Genomic DNA, 20,521 nt, shown 5'->3' on the forward strand with positions numbered 1-20,521 from the left:
TTAAATTTAATTAAATTAAAAATTAAAAAATAAACCCTCATTCAGCTATCCTGTCTCCCCATAAGTGACTTAAATGAAATAACTTTTCTGGTAGTGCCACACTGTGTGTAGTTTTCTATACAACGTCTAAAGGAGGACTGTTCTTTGTCTGCCGCTGTAACCGCATCACTGTCTGAGGTAACGACAGCAACGGCAGCTACGGAGCAACAATCTGCCATTAAAGTAAGTTGAACACCCACTAAAAAAGCACACACAGAGTTCAGTAATACCTTATTTAGAGTTCAGTCTTTAGATAATGAATGACTTCATTTTTTACAATGTTAAATATTTATGCGTTTTTAATTATTCGACGTGTTTCAAGATGGAGACAATCCAGATTGACCGTTAGCTTGTGCTAACGTCTTCGCTGCGTGCTAGCTCGCGTTAGCTTAGCTCAAGTTTACAAGCTAGCTGTTGTCGCTAGCTTGTAAACTTAATTACCTACTTACAACTTACTTTTGTTTTAACGATTTACTGACCTTGCTTTTTGTTTGTTCTAAAATGATCATGTTCAGTTTCGTTTTGGCTACCTTGAACAACGTTCAAATGTGTGAGCATTATTAGTTGAAGTAGTTACATTAAGTTCCCTGTAAGACGGCATTTGTCTTGATTTCATCCCCTCTTCTACAGAGAAAGATGTCCTTTACTTCAGCTTCTAAAACCATTCATGTGCCATCTTCATCCAGAGAACACGTCTGTGACTCTGTTGGGCTGATTTTAAACCAAGGTGGATGTCTGACCTACGAGCAGGGGCAGATGTTGGGCCCTGAGCTTGGTCTGATAGAGATGGCAGAGGCTGAATATTCCCACCTTCAGCACCTTTTCCAAGCTGACATGGAGGCCCAGGCTGGCCGTCCACATTGTCTAGAAGTCAGATCCAACCCTGCTGCAGTTGTGGTTAAAGAGGCCACTGGATCCACAGTGATTTCTCAATTCACAACCACTCAAGCGATTGACCTGTCTACTTCCAGTGATGGCCACTGTCTGGTATTGCCAGGACTAAAGACTCCATCTCCTTACGGAGATGTCCCAGGTTTTGTGCTTGCCAGAATCAGAGGTGAAGAAAGAAAGAGTGAAGTACCTGCCAACAGCAGTAAAACTTTACAGAACAGAACTGGATCAGCTGCCAGAATTTGCTTGGAGAAAAGATTTAACACCATGTGTGCTGACACCCCAAGACAACAAGATATTCACTCTGCAGTTCTTACCAAGTAGGCTTCATTATGATAGTGTATTACTATTTTAGTGAAAATAATGCTTATATATATATATATTTGTAATGCTGTGAGCACTATCTCTTCCATTGTATTTCAGTTTTTTGACAGTACTTAAGCAGTCCGCAGAGGCAGTCATACATCCTGAAAAGCAGAAGTGGATGAGAACTGACAGAGCAGATTCTTTTAAGGTTTCTACCTCATATGTAGGCAGTGATTTTGACTCTGTCACTAACATATGTGGTCAGGTATGGTGCAAGAAGTTTCCATTTGGACTTTTATATAGCTTCAGTGATGGACACAATTCACACCTTGACCCTTGTTTTTTTCTGTTTTAATCTTAGGTAGTTGCCCACATGGTTGAACCTAACAAGCATCAGGGTCCAATCATCCCGAAGAGTTTTGTATTGAATTTTCACCCAGAGAGGCTTGTTGTAACAGCTCAGTATACCAGTAGCAGCAACCCTGCAGAAGAACAGAAGTTGGTGAACACTGAAAGTAATACTTTAAATCTAATCTTATATAAAAGCTGTAGTCATATAATTATTACCTGCTATACTGGGCTGCAAATGCATGTGCAAGTGTGTGTCTAACTTTGTCTCACATGCTTGCATTTTTTTCGTAGGGAATGTGGCTACACCTGCTGCCTTCAGGAATCACTGCAACGCTCAAAGCTCTCAACTGAAGGCCGCTAGAGCTGGCACACTCTCATCCGGAGATCCACGGGGTGGCGCCAGGAAAAGAACTCTACCTTGTATGTCCCCCAGTGAGCGCCGGGGGAGACACAACAGTAAGGAGAGGGAACGCAGGTGAGCAGCCAGTACTAACACCTGGAAGTGTCGCTGCATCCTCCACAGTTTGAAACATGATGACATGAATACATTATAAATTGTAGTTTTCTGACATTTTCTAATCACAGTCGGATGTTTTCTTTTCTTTTACCCCGGCATTGTAGCATATTGTTAGTTTAACAGTTTCAAGTGTGCTCATCCATCACCCATCACTTCAGACCGTTTGCAAAACTCACTCGCTGCACATTACGAAGTACATAATGCACAGTTGATAGTTTAGTCCAGATGTTGCAAAAGTCTGTGCTGCATCAATCAGGGTGGACTTTTTATTTTTAAGAACTTTCCATCACATAGAAGAATGGGGAGACATTTACGTAAACTCAATTTCCATATTACATCTTCATCGTACATCAAAAAAATCATCCAAATGATTGCCCAGGTGCACAATTATGAGACATAATGAAAAATAATCTTTAGCTGCAGCGCTGTTGTGTAACCAGAACACAGGACATGTCTTGTTTAGTGTTTACTGACTTTTTAAATTTGAAGCTTCTAAATTTCTGAACATCTTGGTTTGTATCCCAGTTTGTAGTTGCTTAATATGCAGACATTGTGATATATATTTTAATTTAAAAAAAACAAACAAATATAGTGATGTCTTCTATAAGACAGGGTATATGAAACTTCAGGGTATAAGAATATAGCTTAAATGTTAATAAAAAATATCTGCATTGCTTGCACTGCCGCACAGGAAGAAGATCCGTTTGTGCTGCGATGAGCTGAACATGATTGTACCGTTCTGTAGCTCAGATACAGACAAAGCCACCACACTGCAGTGGACCACGGCCTTCCTGAGATACATCAATAAGATGTATGGCGACACCTTCAATGAGGCAAGTTTGTGTAGAACATTGATTAATGTAAAGCATTTTGGCTGCATCACCCTCCAACTGAATTATTTGAGACTAGAAACCTGGGGCTGGAAGATAAGAGCTTAATTACATTTCCTCTCGCCGCCTGTCTAATTAGTACAGCAGCAGACTTTATATGACTTTTGTTATTTAGAGAGTGCAAATCAAATTCATCTTACTTTTACCATATAAAATCAAATAAACTTTATTGTTTTGCCGTGATGGATTATCTATCTGTTGCAGTTATGAAGTCTGTGGAAATTGATTTTCATACTGAAAAGTACAAGGCAGCAAAAATATAATCACTGACAAGTGTGCAACACCACCGCCTCCACCACCTGGCGTACAGGAAAGGGCCAGATAGGCTCGGACTTAAAAGACACATAAAAGAGTGCTGGTACTGTGTGTCGTTAACCACAGTAACCTCCTAATCTTCCCTTTGCAGGAGTTTCAGAAGGTCTTCACTCACGAGAAAGGAGTCTTTCTTAAATCTTCCTCAGGTCAGGACCCAATCCACCAGAACATGGAGAAGACACTGTCTGTTACAGCCGAACAGTGACGTCCTCATTGTTTTATCCAATCTGTCTGCAACAAATATGAGTACATTTTCATTTAACCCTTAGAGTAGCTTTGGTTTTCCAATGAAGCCCAGCTACGACTATGGCCAAGTTAATTGATGTTACATTTTAACTGACTTGAATGCATTACAGTGATTTAGGATGTGGTCCGTTGTCAGTCCAAGAACACGCAATGCTCAGATGTGGTTGGTTCGCTTCAGTTGCATCTCAATACCACAGTGAATTTGGATCGCCACAACATTCTTCTACTAGACATACCAACCACTTATTGAAAAAAAAATTAAAAAGAGGGACATTTGACACACAGGTGGCACTGTTTCCCTTTGCAAAACAGATGAGATAGTGTTCTAACGGGCAGACTCCTGCTCTTCAGCTCTTCCATTTTACTAATACTTGCATCTTATATAAGCTTGATTCAAATTTGCACTTTAATTGAATGTTTTCATTATTTCTTTTTCAAGTGTATTTAAAAATGTTCTGCAGCTTTCTACCTATCTATTCTCTATTTATATATTTAAGCTTTTTGGTATAGAAGTAAGTGTTGCTACTTTGTGAATTAAAGGGGTTACTTGATTTCATAGTGTTTAGAGCATATTACTCTACAGTGCAGATTGTCCATTTGATATGTAGAGAAGAGTAATGTTTTACTGAAAAGTGGCTTTATTTGTTCTTTCTTACAACATGTCGCTGTAGCATCTTACTGTACATACAACAGTCACCCACAAATAATAAATAGTATTTAACGTCATGTATATTTAATAGTTACAGCACCGGTAGTACATAGTGGATGTGGTAGTTGCAGATTGGAAAACAATACTTTTTTTTAAAAAAACTTTGTTTCTAAGATCTTAAACTTTCTGTATTTTACAATGTCTGATTCATGCATCCACACGTTTATTTTGGCTTTGATTCTCAAATCTTGAGAATCAACTTTGCATGTAATTAAAAACAAAACAAAACAGAAAACAAGCTGTAAAAAAAGACTATCAAAAGTTTTTTTTTCCATTAATCTACACAATTTCTGGGCACCTGGGTATTTGTTTTTTATTCCTTTTACAGTACATACACAGCTCCTCGACAGAGGCTCTTTGCCTCTAGCACCTATTTCCATATTTTACACTGCTAGCTTGTATGTTGAGGTAACATCTGTGATTTACATAATGGTCCATGATAAATGCACATTCACCTCTGCTGTGTTCTCTGTCACAAGGATGGTAACCAAAGTAATTGGGGAATGGAAACAACATGTACAAAGTTTTTTTTTTTATACACAAAGGACTCATCATTCATTTTCCAGTTGTTTGTAAGTCAAGTCTTGTTATGCGATAGTACTTGGATCAATGCAGTTGTTCTCTCGCACTTTTCTGTGCTTCTGTTCGCGTTATTTCTGGATGTCATCTTGATTTTTTTGGTCTCTCAGTTGCTCTGGTGTTCTTGTCACTCCTGGGATGTTCCTGTGTTCCTCTCAAAATATCACACCTGCTGATGTTACTCTTCCATCTTGTGATACTTGGATTTAAATAAAGATGACTTTTTGTGATCACTTTCTTCTTTTATTCCTTCCTTCCTCACTTATCACCCTTCCTCCTTGGAGTGGATGGCGTCAGGTCGCAGCAGGTTATGTTTAATGGTTTTTGGGGTTGGAGGATTTCCCAGCGACTGATGCTCCCTGGCAGGCTGATGTGTCACAGATTCCAGGTGGTCCCTGGTGCCCAGTCCTACCTACCCTGCCTGACTCTCCAGGCTCACCTGGATCTCCTGGAGACCCATCACGACCATCTTTGACAACTCCAGGTACTCCCGGAAGACCTGTGGGACAGTATTGTAGTTAGAAGTTGGAGAAATGATTGAATGGTCTACTGAGTATCAGAAACAATAAACATCTTCCACATGTTAACCACAAGCCCAAATATGACAAGACATGCATGTATGTTATTGATACGGCTTTGATGAATCAAAATGTCAGCACTGAGTAAAGACTATATGTACATACCTTGGTATCCTTGGTCTCCAGTGGGCCCATCAATGGCTTTGCCAGTGGATCCCTTATCACCTGACTCACCGACATCACCTGTCATGAAAGTGCAAAACTTTAGTAAACAGTCAGAATGCATTTATTTGCATCTAAGCCTGGTGCCAAGTCCAGTTTTGAATTCCCACACTAATCATATGCATTTCCATTTTATGCTACTCTACAAGTCTAGATTCAACAAGTGAATATTGTCCTTTCCATTACACTGCATTTATCTGATAAGCATTACTTAGTCGTTACTTTCAGATTAACATTTTCTATTAAAGACTGATTTCTGGTAAATTTCTTCCAGATTGTTTCATTAAAATGACTATTATAAGCTTGGAATTATTCAGTACTTTACAAAATCAAAGAGAAATCCAAAAATTGAACATAAATGTGTGTAGTGGGACATTTTTCTTCCCCCGCCAATTGTGGTCCTGACACTGACCTAATGATATCAGATATAATAAGACATCTCTCACAGAGGCCATTTCCTGTAGAATGAATATTTCTACTTTGATGCTTCAAGTGCAATTATGCCAAAAATGCGCATTTTGATTTTGACAAGAACTTATTTATGTATTTTACTTAAGCACTGATGTTAATAATTTAATCATGTCACTCTACAACTGAAGATGCACCGATCAGTTGATTTTTGTGCTCCTGTCAATCAGTCAAAAGTCTGTACTGATTCATTTTTCTTACCTCTGGGACCAGGATCTCCGAGTTCTCCCGGCAGGCCTCTGTAACCTGGTGGTCCACGGGCGCCTGGATGCCCAATAGAGCCAATGACTCCTGGCTTTCCTGGAGACCCAGCAGGGCCGGGGCGGCCCACCATTCCCGGTGCCAGCGGTCTTCGCAGGTTAGCAGCCAGCTGTGCAATCTGATCTGCATGATACAAAAAAAACCCCCCAGGAAGTTAATTGCCAGCTTTTCTTTTATTCAACAATAGAGTAAACCACAGGTAAAGATGAACATGTCTCACCATCGATCATTGAGCCACAGAGCTCTCTGATGTGCTGCTCGCTTGCCAATTTACCCTGAAACACAAGATGACATTTTTAAAGCGTAACCTCATTCAGGCAGGTAATATGAAAACATTATTATGCTTCAGCAACACAACGTTTTGCACAGATTTAAAAAGCACACTTACAGGTACACCCGTCTTTCCTGCGATTCCAGGCAGACCCTGTTCTCCTTGGAAGCCCATTAGTCCTGGTTTTCCTGGAGGCCCTCTTGCACCGAGCTCTCCTTGAGGACCTACCACGCCTTTAGGTCCCAGCTCACCACGCTTCCCAGACTATAATCAGCAACAATTGTCAGCCAACTAGCTCATTATGTTTTGCAAAATATAATCAATTTCTTCCAAACCAGAGCCAAAAACATCCTTAAGGTTTGATCGTTGACTAAACACCAACTGAGGAGCAAACTGAGTCTGTTGAGACAGTGCGGGGGTGGATTCATATGGCATCTTGTTGCTTGATAATTACTCCAACAAGCACAGCAAACAGTAAATGAGACTATGAGAGTGAGGTTCATCAGTGCTGTGTCTCTAATTACATAAATTGTGCTGCAGCTTAATGCGACTCGTCTTTCCCTTGTGGCAATAGCAGCAAACAGGCCAACAACGCTAAAGCAGCAATACCTATCTCTAATTAATCCTATTAAACCTGGAATGTGAGGCTGAATCATGTGCACTGACTCTGACAAGTGGGCAACAGCTCAGAGCTAGGCACCAGTTTTTAATGTTTAATGGGGGGAGCAGACACAGAAGGAGTTTGAAACAAAACTTGGGATGCTAATTACACCCACACACAACATCTGATCTATGTTTGGTGCTACCAGACATGAAGTGCATTTAGAAATTTGGTTTGCAGATTGCAGGTCCATGCAGAAGCATGAAACGCTACAAAAATAACAATTAAAAACAAAAGCGGCTCACCTCTCCTTTTTGTCCAACTGGCCCAAAAGGACCCTGAAAATAAGTATATTATTTTAGACAAACGTGTGAAAACTGTGACATTACAGAATGGTATGCAGCACAAAGTCAATCAGTAAAACTTTTTTGGTATAGCAGTTCTAAAAAATTATGATACGAGGCAAAAAAAACCCCAACATCATGTTAGCACATTAACTAATAATTACATACACCTTGTTAATCAAAGGGGGCTAAAAGTTTTCAGTTGTTCCCTGAGCCTCATTCAGGCTCTTTTCGCAGCTTGCAGCATAAAAACTAAAAGCTGCTTCACCAAAAAAAAAAAAAAAAATTCCAGAGGATAAAAGGGGTCAAATTAGCATGTGCAAGACAATGAAGCGCTTTAAAGACACGTGAAAGTATATTAAAATCAATACAAAGGTCAACATAAGGACTTTAAAAAGGGCTTTAATGTGTTCTCTCCTTCTGATCTTAGTCAGCACTGTGAGTCCTGAAGCAAGTGCACAGCTAATTACTGCAAACAAAGTAATGAGTCTCTGGGTAATGATGCTGCAAGTGTTTGGATTCAGACAAAGCATGTGAAATTATTAAAATACTTACAGGTTCTCCATTCTCTCCAGGCAAACCGTCGCTTCCTGCCACACCCTAAAGTGACAACACCAGACCTGAATTGTTTCACTTTAATCTCAAACAACATGGCCACTAAAAAGAATCTCTTTAATCTCATGATTTTAGAAAACATTTTCAGGATTAACACGAAGCAAAATAACACCAGTTGGTCCATCTAAATAAAAGTCATTATTTCTCTGTCATGGCCTTTGAAGAGCTGGTTGAAGACTATGACAGGACATCAGTGGGGGGGTCATATTAAAACTTGACCAGCTTGAACTTACCATGTCTCCTTTAGCTCCAGAAGCTCCAACTGGACCCTACAGGGTTGAAAAAAGAGAGAAAGAGAGAGAAAATGAATAAGAGCCATGCAAAGACATTTCTTGGAGGCCGACTGCGGGAGAAGGAAGGGGGGATGAAGGGAAGTGAGGTGGGCTGGTTGAGGGGAACCAGGGCTGGCATAAAGGCTGGCTTTGTTCTGTCTTCGGATTCTGAACAGGAGGCCGCTTTGTGCCTACGCTCTCTGCTGGCTACAGTTTATACCAATAAGACGGACGACCTGAATATTGACATATAGTATCCTCAGATGAAATCAGCTGGAAGAGGAACGTGTCTGTGTGAAGATAAGCTGCTGTTTGTCTGATTTCTTTTAGCAACTAATCAATTAGTCAGGTGACAAAAATGAACAAGCAGCAATTTTGGCAATCAAGTCTTCAAATTTCTTGTTTTCTCATTTTACTGTACTAGCAAACTGGATGTCTTTGGGTTTTGGGCTATTGGTTGGACTAAAAGACATATTGAGATGTTAGTCAGAACATTTTCAGGCGTTTTTACGAACCAACTGATGGATCTGCCAATCAAAAGCTGCACCCTTTACTGTGCCATGGAAGCTGTCATGCTCATATTATCACACAGGAAAAACTCACCCGGTCACCAAACTCTCCTCGGATTCCCGTCGGTCCCGGAAGACCTGGATCCCCCAAGGCTCCTTTGACACCCTACAGCACAAACACAGAGCCAGTAATTTAGCTAAAATGAATAATAATAATAATAAAAAAAAAAAGCATGTGAAGATTAATGATTAATTCATGCAACTGACCTGGAAGCCTTTCACTCCCTGAGGCCCAACGTTACCCGCTGCTCCAATACCTCCCTGTTGGAAAGAGACATTGTCTTGTCATCCTACTAGGGAATGTGAAATAGTAAAACATGCGGGATATTAATGATGTTTCCTTCTGAGACAATTTTGATTCAGCGAGAAAGAAGTAAAGCAAGCAGAGGCAGTGGTAGTGTGAGGTATGGTTCATTATGCAGTGCAGTGGGTGATAGCGGTCTGTTAATTCCTACGCTGTTTTATCCTTGCCGCAGGGTCTGATGTGAAAAACAAAGATCTCTCTGTTTATGAATTCCTGCTTCATGAATACCTGCTCTCATCCCTGCAGGTATCTCTCCATAGCTAACTAACTCCACCTTAGTAAGCCACTGAATCAGAAGGAATACTTTCAGTACTTTTTTTTTTTTTTTTTTTAGAATATTATTAACTTTGAAGGCCAGGGTTTTTAAAATTGTATCCCGTCATTTCTGTTCAATTTCATAGTCATGCTATACTATGCATTTTGGTCTTTTAATATCGATGCTTTTCATTTCTTTTTCAGTCATAACGCATTCAAATATGCGCACTGGTTATTAGAGCAGCGCGCTTTAAAGTATTGGAAACCGAGTCTAAATTCTGTAAATTGGTTAAATTTAACAGATGGCCATCTGTGCAGCAGGAAGTCTAATAATTTGGCTTGTAAATGGGGCAAAGATTATTTTTAAATGTCCTCTAATAGATGCTTTTGAAGTTTTTAGAGCTATGCTACCATTGCAGCTATGTGACAACAGATAATGTGTGAGTTGCCTTCATTTATACTAATAACTTACTGCCACTCCTCTGGGGCCTGCGATCCCCCTCTCTCCTGGGACGCCGATCTCACCCTGTAGGGAAGCGTTGAAAGACAAGTTAGGAAAGTTTAGAGACCAGACATGTTGGGTTAAGTGACATATCAGAGAGGTAGTAACCTCCCAGAAATTCCATCAGATACATACAGGAATACCTGGCTCTCCAGAGGGTCCCGCCTCCCCAGCTTTCCCTGGATCACCCTGGTGTAAAAGAAGGGAAAACACAATAGCTCTATGATCCTGATTTTAATGTGAGGCTAAAGTCAGTGTCTATTTTGCGTTAATACTCACAACTTCTCCTTTAGATCCCTTTGTGCCAGCCTTTCCTTGCAGACCCTAGAAGAAAACCACCAGAGTGTTTTCACTTTCACATTATGACAGGGAGCATGTTTCGAATGAAGAATCAAAGTAATAGCCTTAATTAACAACTAGACAGGACACATGAAGTCTCTTTTCAAATACTTACAGGGAGGCCATTTGGTCCTTTCTCTCCAACTACCCCATGGCGTCCAGCGTCACCCTATCAACAGACAACACTGTGACTGTAACGCAGCTTTACTCAGGCTTTGGATTTACAACTAATTTAAGCAAAAGATCATTCAGGAGGAACTTACCTTCTCGCCATCCAGCCCTGGTGTACCGTCTTTCCCGTCTCTGCCAGGAATACCCTGTCAAACACATCAAATATGACCCTCGTGGATCTGAGAGGAAATGTATGTTAAAAATGTATAATTTAGCAAATATGCACTTACAGGCTCCCCTTTGGGTCCTGCTCCTCCGGGAGCTCCTTTGGGACCAATTTTACCCTGGTGAAAGAGAAATGAGGGTGTAATTTATGTGTCTTAAATATACCAACTGTCACAACTTTAAGTGTTTTACTTACAATTTCTCCTTTGGGTCCTCTGAATCCCTGTGGTCCCTTTTCGCCGGCATCACCCTGGAGACATCAGATGAAACACACACAGCTATTCATTGATGGGACCAGCCGTCTGTTGTAATTGAGAATTACTAAAAAAAAAAAAAACAAAAAACAGTTTGTTGTTGCAAGTTTGGTACAAAGAAGACGAGACTCACTGTCTTTCCAATGATGCCAGCAATACCAGGCTTGCCTCTGAAGCCCGGGTGACCCTGGAGACAAACAGACGATGAGGTCAAAGGAAACATGCAGACGCATATCTGAAGTTCTGTGCTGAGAGTGATTCAAAGGTAAAGCAGGTAGGTGTGATTGTGCTTACTCTATCGCCTACAGCTCCCATTGGGCCTTGTAAACCTCTTAGACCACGTGGGCCCTGAAACGCAACATAAGAGCACTGTGAAGGCACTTTAAAACATCACAACCAACTCATGATATAAAATAATTCCTCAAAAACTGTCAGTAGCGGTGTTTTAAATGGTCACACAAAAATGGCCAAAATAGCCAAAGTAATCTGACTTCTTTGAATTCTCTTTATGAATCTCACCTGCAGACCCACGGTGCCGGGAATACCTGGTGGGCCTGGTGGACCAGCATCACCCTAGAAACAGAACAGGACACTTAGCACAGCAAAATCTCAGAAAGATGAGCCGCTCTTCATGCTAGTCTTTACATTAAACTCACTTTCTCTCCATCTTTTCCAGGCTCTCCCTTGTCTCCTTTATGCCCGGTGTGACCCTACAAAGAAATGAAGACAACTATGAGTACAGGGTGAGCTGAGTTGTGCCTATTTCTGAGGAAACCTTAGAAGTGTACGAGTCAAAACAAAATTTAAAAAAATAATCACAACAGAAGCTTCATCTACCTTGAATCCTGGCATCCCAGGAGGACCAGAGGGACCAGGGGGGCAGATTGCAGGACACTGCAGAGGACAAAAACAAAACACTGAGGACTCTGCAGTCACTGTGTACAGAGAACATCTCTTTAAAATAGTCATGAAGCTGCTTTCACAGAGTGTGTGGCTGAAGTCTTACCAGAAGGTCACCATTAAGATCATGAAGAGTACCAGGAAGACCCTAAAAGAAGGAAAAACATTTTAAAAAAATATTCGCATTGCTCCATTCTTCATTTTAGTGCATTTCATTTGATCTCAGCTGGTAATGTGCTTTAGTAAATGTATATATATTCAAGAAGACGATTGACGAGTACAAAATAGTTGACTGTCTTGTTTCAGCAGCACCAGCTATAAAGAATATAATAGCTGCACTTACTGGGGGTCCATCAGGGCCAGGAGGTCCGGGAAGTCCTGCAAGACCCTCAGCACCCTGAGAAACAGACAGAAGAACACCAGGATTAGGAGAATCTGCAGCATCTCGGCCTACAATTTCTTCCTGGTTGTAATGAAGCTGGTGGCAGTTTCTACCATCTGGCTTGAGGTGAAGTCATCAGTTATTACAATCGGTCATGGTTCCTCAGAGAGGAGACGCATGTAAGGTCCGCTTAAGTCAAAAAATGTGATTTTCTTATTGTCATGTGCTTGTCCTTCACTGTGCAGAGCGATGCATGGAGAGACTGACACTGAAGGGCTGGTTAACATTCATCTCTCTGTGCTCATGTTAAATCTGAATTGAAGCCCACATGCAGGATTTTTATAACATTACAGCTAATTTAGAAGCAAGTCATGTGATGTGGTAAGTTGAACCTTTCAGCACATAAATACTGATTATTAACTTTGTAGTCTAAAAGGAAATAACTTTTCGAAATTAATATTTTCATACTCAGGTTCTGGATTTTTCCAGAAGGGAGAACAGGTAGCCGTAATTGTAAGATCTTTTTTTTTTTTGAGTCAAAGCCATGTCAAACACAAATGATTATTCATAGGAACATATCTGGATGGGATCTTTAAATAACAGCTCAATTGAAAGGTGGTGTTCAATAACACTTTGTCTCACTGCTGCATCTCTGACGGTAACCTGAATTTAGGATGAATCCAGACTTGGACAGTAAAACACCTTCACAGTGCTGCTGTCTTTAGAACCACAGTTAACTTTTGCACATGAGCTCAGTACAATCCAAATAAAGTGTGACCCAGAAGAAACACTAGGCCAGTCCATGTGCCAATGTGTCCTTCCCCGTCCAGTGGTTATTCTTATCCTCCTGCTACAATAAGTGTGAATTTAGGGCAATCCTGTGCTGGTTGATTCCAGCAGAGATTACTGGATCTCTATCAGCATTCCCTTTTACTGTCCTGGTTCTGCTGCAGGCTTGTGTACAAATTTGCTGTTATTGTTTTTCACCTAATGAACAAAGAAGACGACAAGAGTTTTCTGGAGATATGGAAATAGACTATCTCTTCCTGACTTGGAGGATGAAATTCCTTAATGGAGACAGGAAGTCTTAATTGAGGAGATCAGACAGATACTCACTACTGGACCCTGGGGTCCGACTCCGCCTGGCAACCCGTTGGTTCCAGGTAGTCCCTGGGAACAAAAGACACTTGGTGTGACATCAGAGAACATGTGTAGTATACTATCTGGACTGCATCAAGGACACAAATCCCAGGATGCAAATAAGCGACGACAGTGTGTCAGAAGGATACAAACACATCACAGTAGTACAGTTTGAGCGTGATATAAAAAGACAGTGCTGTGTACTCACTGCAGCTCCTGGTCTCCCTCTGCCCTACGGAATACACAGGAAGGCAAATTAAGTCACAAACACCAAGGGGATGATTAGATTTACTCACAACAACAATATCCACCATGTGATGTATTGTTGCCTCTAATCTGCTGTGAAAGATTGTCACAAGCTGCTGCTACTGTGGGGTGGATTTTCACCTTCCAGTCTTACCAGGACAGCCTGAGACAATCTGAGACAGTTATGTTAACGGGGAGCTTCTTAAATGTGATTAGAGCTGATTGCACCCCTGATGTAGCAGGACCAGACTTATAGAATGTGATTCTTCTAGCATGAAATCATCCAAGGGAAGGATTTACTACTTTTGGGTTCATGATTTGTGTTATAAGGAAGTTTTTGTTTTATTGAAGGATAATCTGGTCAGTGGTTACACAGTATGTGGGGTTACTTACGGGAGGTCCAGCTGGCCCTGGAGGTCCAGCTTCACCCTGTAGACGACAAGATGAAATCACAATCATCTGCTCAGACATAATCAAGAAATGCATGAGATACCTTTAGACTCCTGTACAATATAGATTTATCAAAACAAAACAAAACAAAAAGTTCAAACAACCCTTTTTATTTTCTACATGTTTGCTAAATGCATTTCAAACAGGATTAACAGATTCAGATTATGTGAAAGTTTGTTTTTGTTCAGCCTGCTAATGCCTTCTGTTCAACATCTCCTTTCAGGTATTGTAGAGTGGTTACTGCACGTATAAGGCTTTGTGGCAGAATTTGTGAGGTGTGTGCTGTCACAATTGCCAGCCGGATGTACAGTATTGTTGCTGTACATTACTACGTTGTGCTTGTCTCATTGTAAAGCCATCCATGTTGCATTTAGTGGCAAAGATGTTTTATTTTGGCAAATCAGACCCTTTCAGTGTTTTGTCCTACTATCAAGTATTGATGCAGCAAAATCTGTCATTAAAAACATTCATATCAAAGACGGAAAGTGACACCTTGTAATTTTTCTGCTGTAAGTAATGAGAATGTAGAGGATGACAAATACTAAAATGCGTAGAGGATGAACTGTTTTGACGAATGCAATACAATAATTTCTCAAAATCAGTTAATCTGATTGTAGGTGTCGTGCAACTACCTAGACACAGATTTAACAATAATGTATAAGATACTTCTTCTCTCTTTTTGTTTCTCCTCCTCCTCCTCTCACTCTCTGTTTACTCCCTCCCAGCTGTATTTGTGTTGTCTGAGAGGTGAGATGGCAAAAGACTCCAAGTAAACAGGCCCAACACAACGACGTTACGTTTTTTCATTGCATTCCTCAGTGTGAAAAACTGCACGACAGGGAATGCTTGTGCACAAATAATAGATAGAGACAGAAATATGAGCAGGCTGCATATGCATTTCAGTGCGCTGTACATTACCTCATGCTCTGTTTCCAACTCCTACACTTTCATCGTCTTTGTCTTTGCACAACTCCTCGGCGCTATGAGCCAGCCATAACAGTGTAGTTATCTGAGTAATTAGGGACATGAGTTGACGCAAGCTTCCTCATTAGGCTGGCTAATTAGTTGAATTGCTGGTGGGGTAGGGGGAGTGGGGGGAATTATGTGTCTTGACTGTTACTTTGCAGTCTTACATTAGACGTCCCTCAGTCTTTTGTTATTTCACATCTTACGTTCATTGTGGGAAATAAACGTGCTCCTGTTTGATCGTAAGATGAAGCAGCAGTTTGATCTCTCACGTGTTGTAATTCTGTCCTCTCTTGTGTCTCCCAAAGAATAACACCCGTTTCCCCTCAGCATCGGGGCAGGAGATCATCATCTCCTACAGTCTCACAGATTGCTGGGAAACAGTGTGCATTCCAGGCCGGATTAGGGAAGCAGCAGAAATAAATCCGATTCTGATCCCTCATTAAAAATATTCCCACCAAGAGGCTGAGCCAGTTTGACAAATTCAGGCTGACAGAGAAATCACAGACCTTGTGCCTGTTAGACCGTCCTAAAGATCTTCATACAGCAGAACCCGACGGACGTGCGGAGTCTGCATACGTGTGTGTTTGTGTGTCTTGCAGGTGATAAGACTTTAGAGGATTATTTAGGACGAGTCTGAAGTAGATAGCAGGTTGTGAAACTCGATTGGTGGATCTTTAAATGTATACTCAGCATTCCAGAGAGCTCAAAAGACAAAGACACACTTACTGCTTCACCTGGGGGTCCGTCTTTGCCCGCAGGACCATCAGGACCTGTCAACCCCTGACGAGAAAGCACAACAGTTGTGCATCATTGCCTCGTGCTCTTAAACATTGTCAGAAAGTTATCAATTGCAGAGAATCAGCTACATACCCTAACACACCATAACACATAAAAACAGAGGTGGTGTGTTGCTATTATTGTAAGAACTGACTGTGTTTGATGATTGGATACTTACATCCACCCCTGGAAGTCCTGGCAGGCCTGGTTGACCTGCTGTTCCTGGTATTCCTGCTTTACCTTTGGGACCCTGCAAAGACAGAGATTTATGAAGTAGTGATCTACCTAATTGAACAATATATATTTATCCGTTCGCCGAACTTCATCAAATTAAAAGCTAAACCCAAGGGTCACAGAATACAGACAAACTGAGACAAATTCATGACTTTAGGCTCTATGATGAACTTTGCAAAAGAAAGAGAGGAACAGCAGTCAAAAGCAGGAAATTTAATCAACTAATTAACTAATTTTATGTTGTATTTCAGCTTTCTTTTGCAAAACATATATTAATAATTGAATAAAACATCAAAAGTAACGTCTGTCTCTGTATCATTGTTTTATTGATGTGCACACTGGCACAAGTTCTATTACAATATTACGGTTTTAATTGGAGCCTTTAAAATTGCTCTACTATTTTGACATGTTGCGAGAAGCTAACCCCAAACACAGCCTTGATTTTTTTTTTTTTTTATAAACTCCTTTTTTTTCCCACCCTTGAAACTTTCAAGCAGGCCCTTAATAAAGCTGAGTTTGTTTGACTTGTTGGAATACTTACTGCTTTCCCCGGCAGTCCAGCAGGTCCTGGTTTTCCCTGTTAATGAGATCAAAATAAATAAACCAGCTTCTTGTTTATTTTCAAAGTTCAGTTGTTAGACTACTGTATGATCACAAGACTAAAGCTCTTTAAATTAAATTGCCACACAGGCCCAAAGATGGCCTGTACCTCCAGTGTTTCTACAAAGTGACTGTAGATACAGTAGTGTTTCCTGATTGAAATTCATCAATAACTCAGTGTATTAAGTGACTGAAGCAGTGATCCTCTGGGCTGCTTCGCTCTGTACAATGTTTAGATTCTGCAGCGGCTGTGGAAGAACAAACACCTGACTGCAGACTGGTCACATGATAAAAGCCTCAGTTTGGTTTGGATAGAGGGGGCTGAAGGTGCAGGGAGGAGGTGTGAGGTGAAACTCTAGATGGTCTCACTGGGTTGGGGAATGTATGAATGGACCCTCTGTGTGCCCAAACTTTACTGGAGTCACAAAAATATCCACAGCTAACATCGACTGAAGTTTTCTGACATGCATAAACAGAATCTTCAAAACATTTTTTCTGTTCTGAGAGTTTCTTCATGAAACAGAAAGTTTGACACCAAACAGAAACAAAGATTAGGAAGTGAAGATTCAACAAAGTTTTTTTCTGATGTTACCGAGGTTTTTCTTTGCACTTAACTTTCCCATAATCCAATTTCCTCTTATAATCTGTGTAAATTGGGTCTTTTTAAGTCCTTTAGGGGCCTGAGTTTCAGTGAATTGTCCAAATGTATTGATAAGATACGACTGATTAACTTCATACTTTGTGATTCTAAATGATCTTCAAAAGAAGAAACTCAAGTGATTTATCAGAAAGATATAATTTAAAATGCTTCAACTGGAAAAAAAAAAACTATGACACAGCTCTATTGCTAAGACCTAAACCCTGCCTACCTGACATCCATCATTATCATTTAATACCTATAGGAGGAGCTGTGGGTGGAGTCAATGGGATAAAATCTAACATTGAAGCCACATTTGTGCACAAGCAAAACACTTTCTACCAAACTCGGTGGGGATCTAAATTTAAAAACCAACCTCAAGTATTATTCTAGAAGCTGTGGCAAAAATGTTAAAGTTATTTTTTTTCTTATCTTTATCTATCTATCTTTAACATTATTATTTTATTTTTTTTAGAGGAGGAAAATTACTCATTTATTACTCACAAAACAAAAATATAATCAGGGGATTATCTATCTACTTTCACCTTTAATCCACTTAGTTGTGGTTGATTGTTGAATCTAAAATAGGCAAAAAATAAAAGGCACATTAGATTTAAGTGCAGGCACCAGCGCAGGTCAACTCACATCAGTGCCATCCCTTCCTGGGTCTCCTGGAGGTCCTGGTGGCCCTGGAGATCCTCTGGGGCCCGGCCTCTGCCATATAAAATCAGCTCAAATCAGACATTTCTCCCTGTGTTACATGAAGCATTGCTGTTTTGATACAGTAAAGTAGAAATGTGTGTGGTTTGATATGAACTGAATGAAGCAGAAAGTGATGAATGTTTGGTATATGTTGGCAGAAGCATGTGAGGATTATTTTAAAAAAAGAAGGAACAATTCTACTGAAAACAATATTCACGACATGCAATCATAGAGCTTGATTCTAAAGATGTAACTTCAAATAAAAACGTTTCATAACACCTGCAACACCATATAAAAAAGGATGCGTGCGTAAAAACGCTTCAAATCCCTCCTTGCGCACAGGAAGGATCGAAAAGATTCCTGCAAAATCACAAATAAATCTGCAGCTTACTGTTCACTTAACAAAACAAACTTATTTCACCAAGGACTTTCCAAGTACGCTCCAGATTTTAGCCCAGTCAGGGACGCTGAAGGAACAGAGGTGGCATTGTGCGCACTGATCTCCAATCCGCACATTCCACAGGTTCAGGGAAAACATAACCCTGACTTCGGCAAGTAGTGAGAAAGATAAACCCACCTGCACACAATTACACTCTCAGAGTAAAGCTAGAATATAGGCCTACAGAAGCAGGGAGAAAAATATGACCCACAGTCACTTAAATGTATCGATATTTGCGCAGGAGGAATAAACGGTATTGAGCTAAGAGATAATGCTGAGGGAAAGTTTTACAGCAGGTCAGGCCTGCAGCTGCTGCAAAGACTGACTGACATGATCATCACCATCATCAACAACACCAGAGATGCCTTCATTATCATCTCATGGATCAGCGGGTCACATGCACAGATTTTCGCAATAAACGACAAAGAACCATGAAGAAATAAGCCAGGCGCCTGGAGGAGAGGAGGGGATGCGCCACTTGGTAACGCTTACCTGGGCTGAGGATGATGTCAAAAGCTGGCACAGTAAGAGCACCCAAAGAGCAGAGAACACCGCCATAGCTCCCCGCTCGCCCTCACACACACCCGAGTTTATGCGGAAAGTTCAAATCCCCGGTTCCCTGGTCCTCTCTCTCGCTCCCCCCCAGCGTCCGCAACGGAGCCTTCCTTCACCTCACGGCGCACAGCTCCTGAATGGCTTTCTCTTTGGTCCCAGATAAACCCGAGCCTCCAGCCGAAGGGGCTGAACTCAATCTAGCACACTGCACACAGGGGTGAGGGGGGCGAGGAGCGCTGGTGGAGGAGGCAGCAATGCAGAGGGGAATCCATTTCGGACACCAAAGAAAGTGGGTTGAGCTAGAAATGTTAAAAATACCAAATGACCAATGAGGAACTGACTAAAAACTGGTGTGTGCCTGCAGTGGTAGAAATATTTGAAGTCGTGGGGTCTGCACAGGAGGACAATGATGCAGTAATGTAGTTTGCACTTGGGCAAAGTTAGTGAACTCCCAAAAGGCTGAGCTAAAAACAAACTAGACACACTGGAGGAAGCGTGAAATGAGGATGGAGTCTTCAGTTATATTACAGGCTACATTTCCCATAATGAAGCTCAGTTCCTCAGGTTGTAACTCAAGTTTTCTGTTGTAAATGTATCATCTCCAAACCCAGGCTGAGAAAACCCTGATGGCACCCTTTTTCAGACCAGACAAAAGTCATTATAAATGATGCATGTGTTTTCTCAGGCTGGCTACTGATGAGTCAAATTCAGCTACATAAAAAAACCTACATCAGTAAAATACCCTCTCTGGGACCAAATTGGCTTCTTCACTGTAATCTGACCGTGAAGCATCATTAAGCAGGAAGCGTTTATTGCGGCGGTGTAAAGTGGGACGGATGAAAACTATGGTTTCACAGTGATGCTTGGTTCCCTGTTTGTCCTCCAACTATGATTGTGACTAAAGGTTACTCTCCTTATTCATTCATCTGCAGCTTATTTTCTCAATTAATAAACATCAAAACACCAAAAAAAAGCACAATTTCTCCTCACATTTGTGTTGTCAAACACCCAAAGACTCCAAATTACTATCACATAAGCTGAAGAAAAACAGCAAATCCTCAGATTTTAACAGCTCAAACAAGTGAGTGTTTGGTGTTTGGGCTTAAGAATCCACTTCAATCATTAGTCCAGCATCACATTAGCTGCAAATTACATTTTTGTTAATTAATTTGTTCACAACTATTTACAAAAAAAAAGTAAGCAAACACAATGAACACCGAGATTTTAAAAAACAACAACAAAGTACTCAAGAAGCACGTCCCTTGTTATGGAGGAGAAGCATATTTAAACTCTGAATAATCCAACAAACTCTGCTAGGAGTGTTTATTTGTAAGAGAAAGAGAAGAAAGAGTCTGGCACTGGGCAACACAATAACAAACACTAGGCTGAAACTCCAGCACTGTATGTATGTATATATATATATATTTTGCTGACCTTATTCACACCCTCAACTCCACAGCGATCCTGAGGCCCGAACAAGTTGCGATGCATCAATATCTATGTTCTATTCTTTCTT

The 20,521-nt window shown here is 40.8% G+C and overlaps 2 protein-coding genes across 2 annotated transcripts; one reads left to right on the top strand and one right to left on the bottom strand.

Moving 5' to 3' along the window:
• The first annotated feature begins 675 nt into the window (after positions 1-675).
• Positions 676-3,514, top strand: LOC103357355 (transcription factor-like 5 protein). Its single transcript, XM_008281885.1, has 6 exons — positions 676-1,250; positions 1,354-1,501; positions 1,598-1,751; positions 1,879-2,062; positions 2,796-2,937; positions 3,401-3,514. Exons 1-6 carry the CDS (start codon positions 676-678, stop codon positions 3,512-3,514), a joined length of 1,317 nt encoding a protein of 438 aa, XP_008280107.1.
• Positions 3,515-4,551: 1,037 nt separating this feature from the next.
• col9a3 (collagen, type IX, alpha 3) lies at positions 4,552-19,008 on the bottom strand. Its single transcript, XM_008281881.1, has 32 exons — positions 18,943-19,008; positions 17,955-18,023; positions 16,614-16,649; positions 16,017-16,088; positions 15,788-15,841; positions 14,036-14,071; positions 13,605-13,628; positions 13,373-13,426; positions 12,218-12,271; positions 11,981-12,022; positions 11,812-11,868; positions 11,631-11,684; positions 11,494-11,547; positions 11,269-11,322; positions 11,108-11,161; positions 10,917-10,970; positions 10,786-10,839; positions 10,648-10,701; positions 10,500-10,553; positions 10,325-10,369; positions 10,181-10,234; positions 10,016-10,069; positions 9,192-9,245; positions 9,019-9,090; positions 8,377-8,412; positions 8,084-8,128; positions 7,490-7,522; positions 6,701-6,847; positions 6,533-6,587; positions 6,253-6,435; positions 5,527-5,604; positions 4,552-5,342 (listed from the first exon to the last, which is right to left on the bottom strand). Exons 1-32 carry the CDS (start codon positions 19,006-19,008, stop codon positions 5,158-5,160), a joined length of 2,037 nt encoding a protein of 678 aa, XP_008280103.1. The 3' UTR covers positions 4,552-5,157.
• Positions 19,009-20,521: the final 1,513 nt, after the last annotated feature.

Source organism: Stegastes partitus, unplaced genomic scaffold, assembly GCF_000690725.1.
Source record: "Stegastes partitus isolate 25-593 unplaced genomic scaffold, Stegastes_partitus-1.0.2 Scaffold249, whole genome shotgun sequence".
Classification (NCBI taxonomy): domain Eukaryota; kingdom Metazoa; phylum Chordata; class Actinopteri; family Pomacentridae; genus Stegastes; species Stegastes partitus.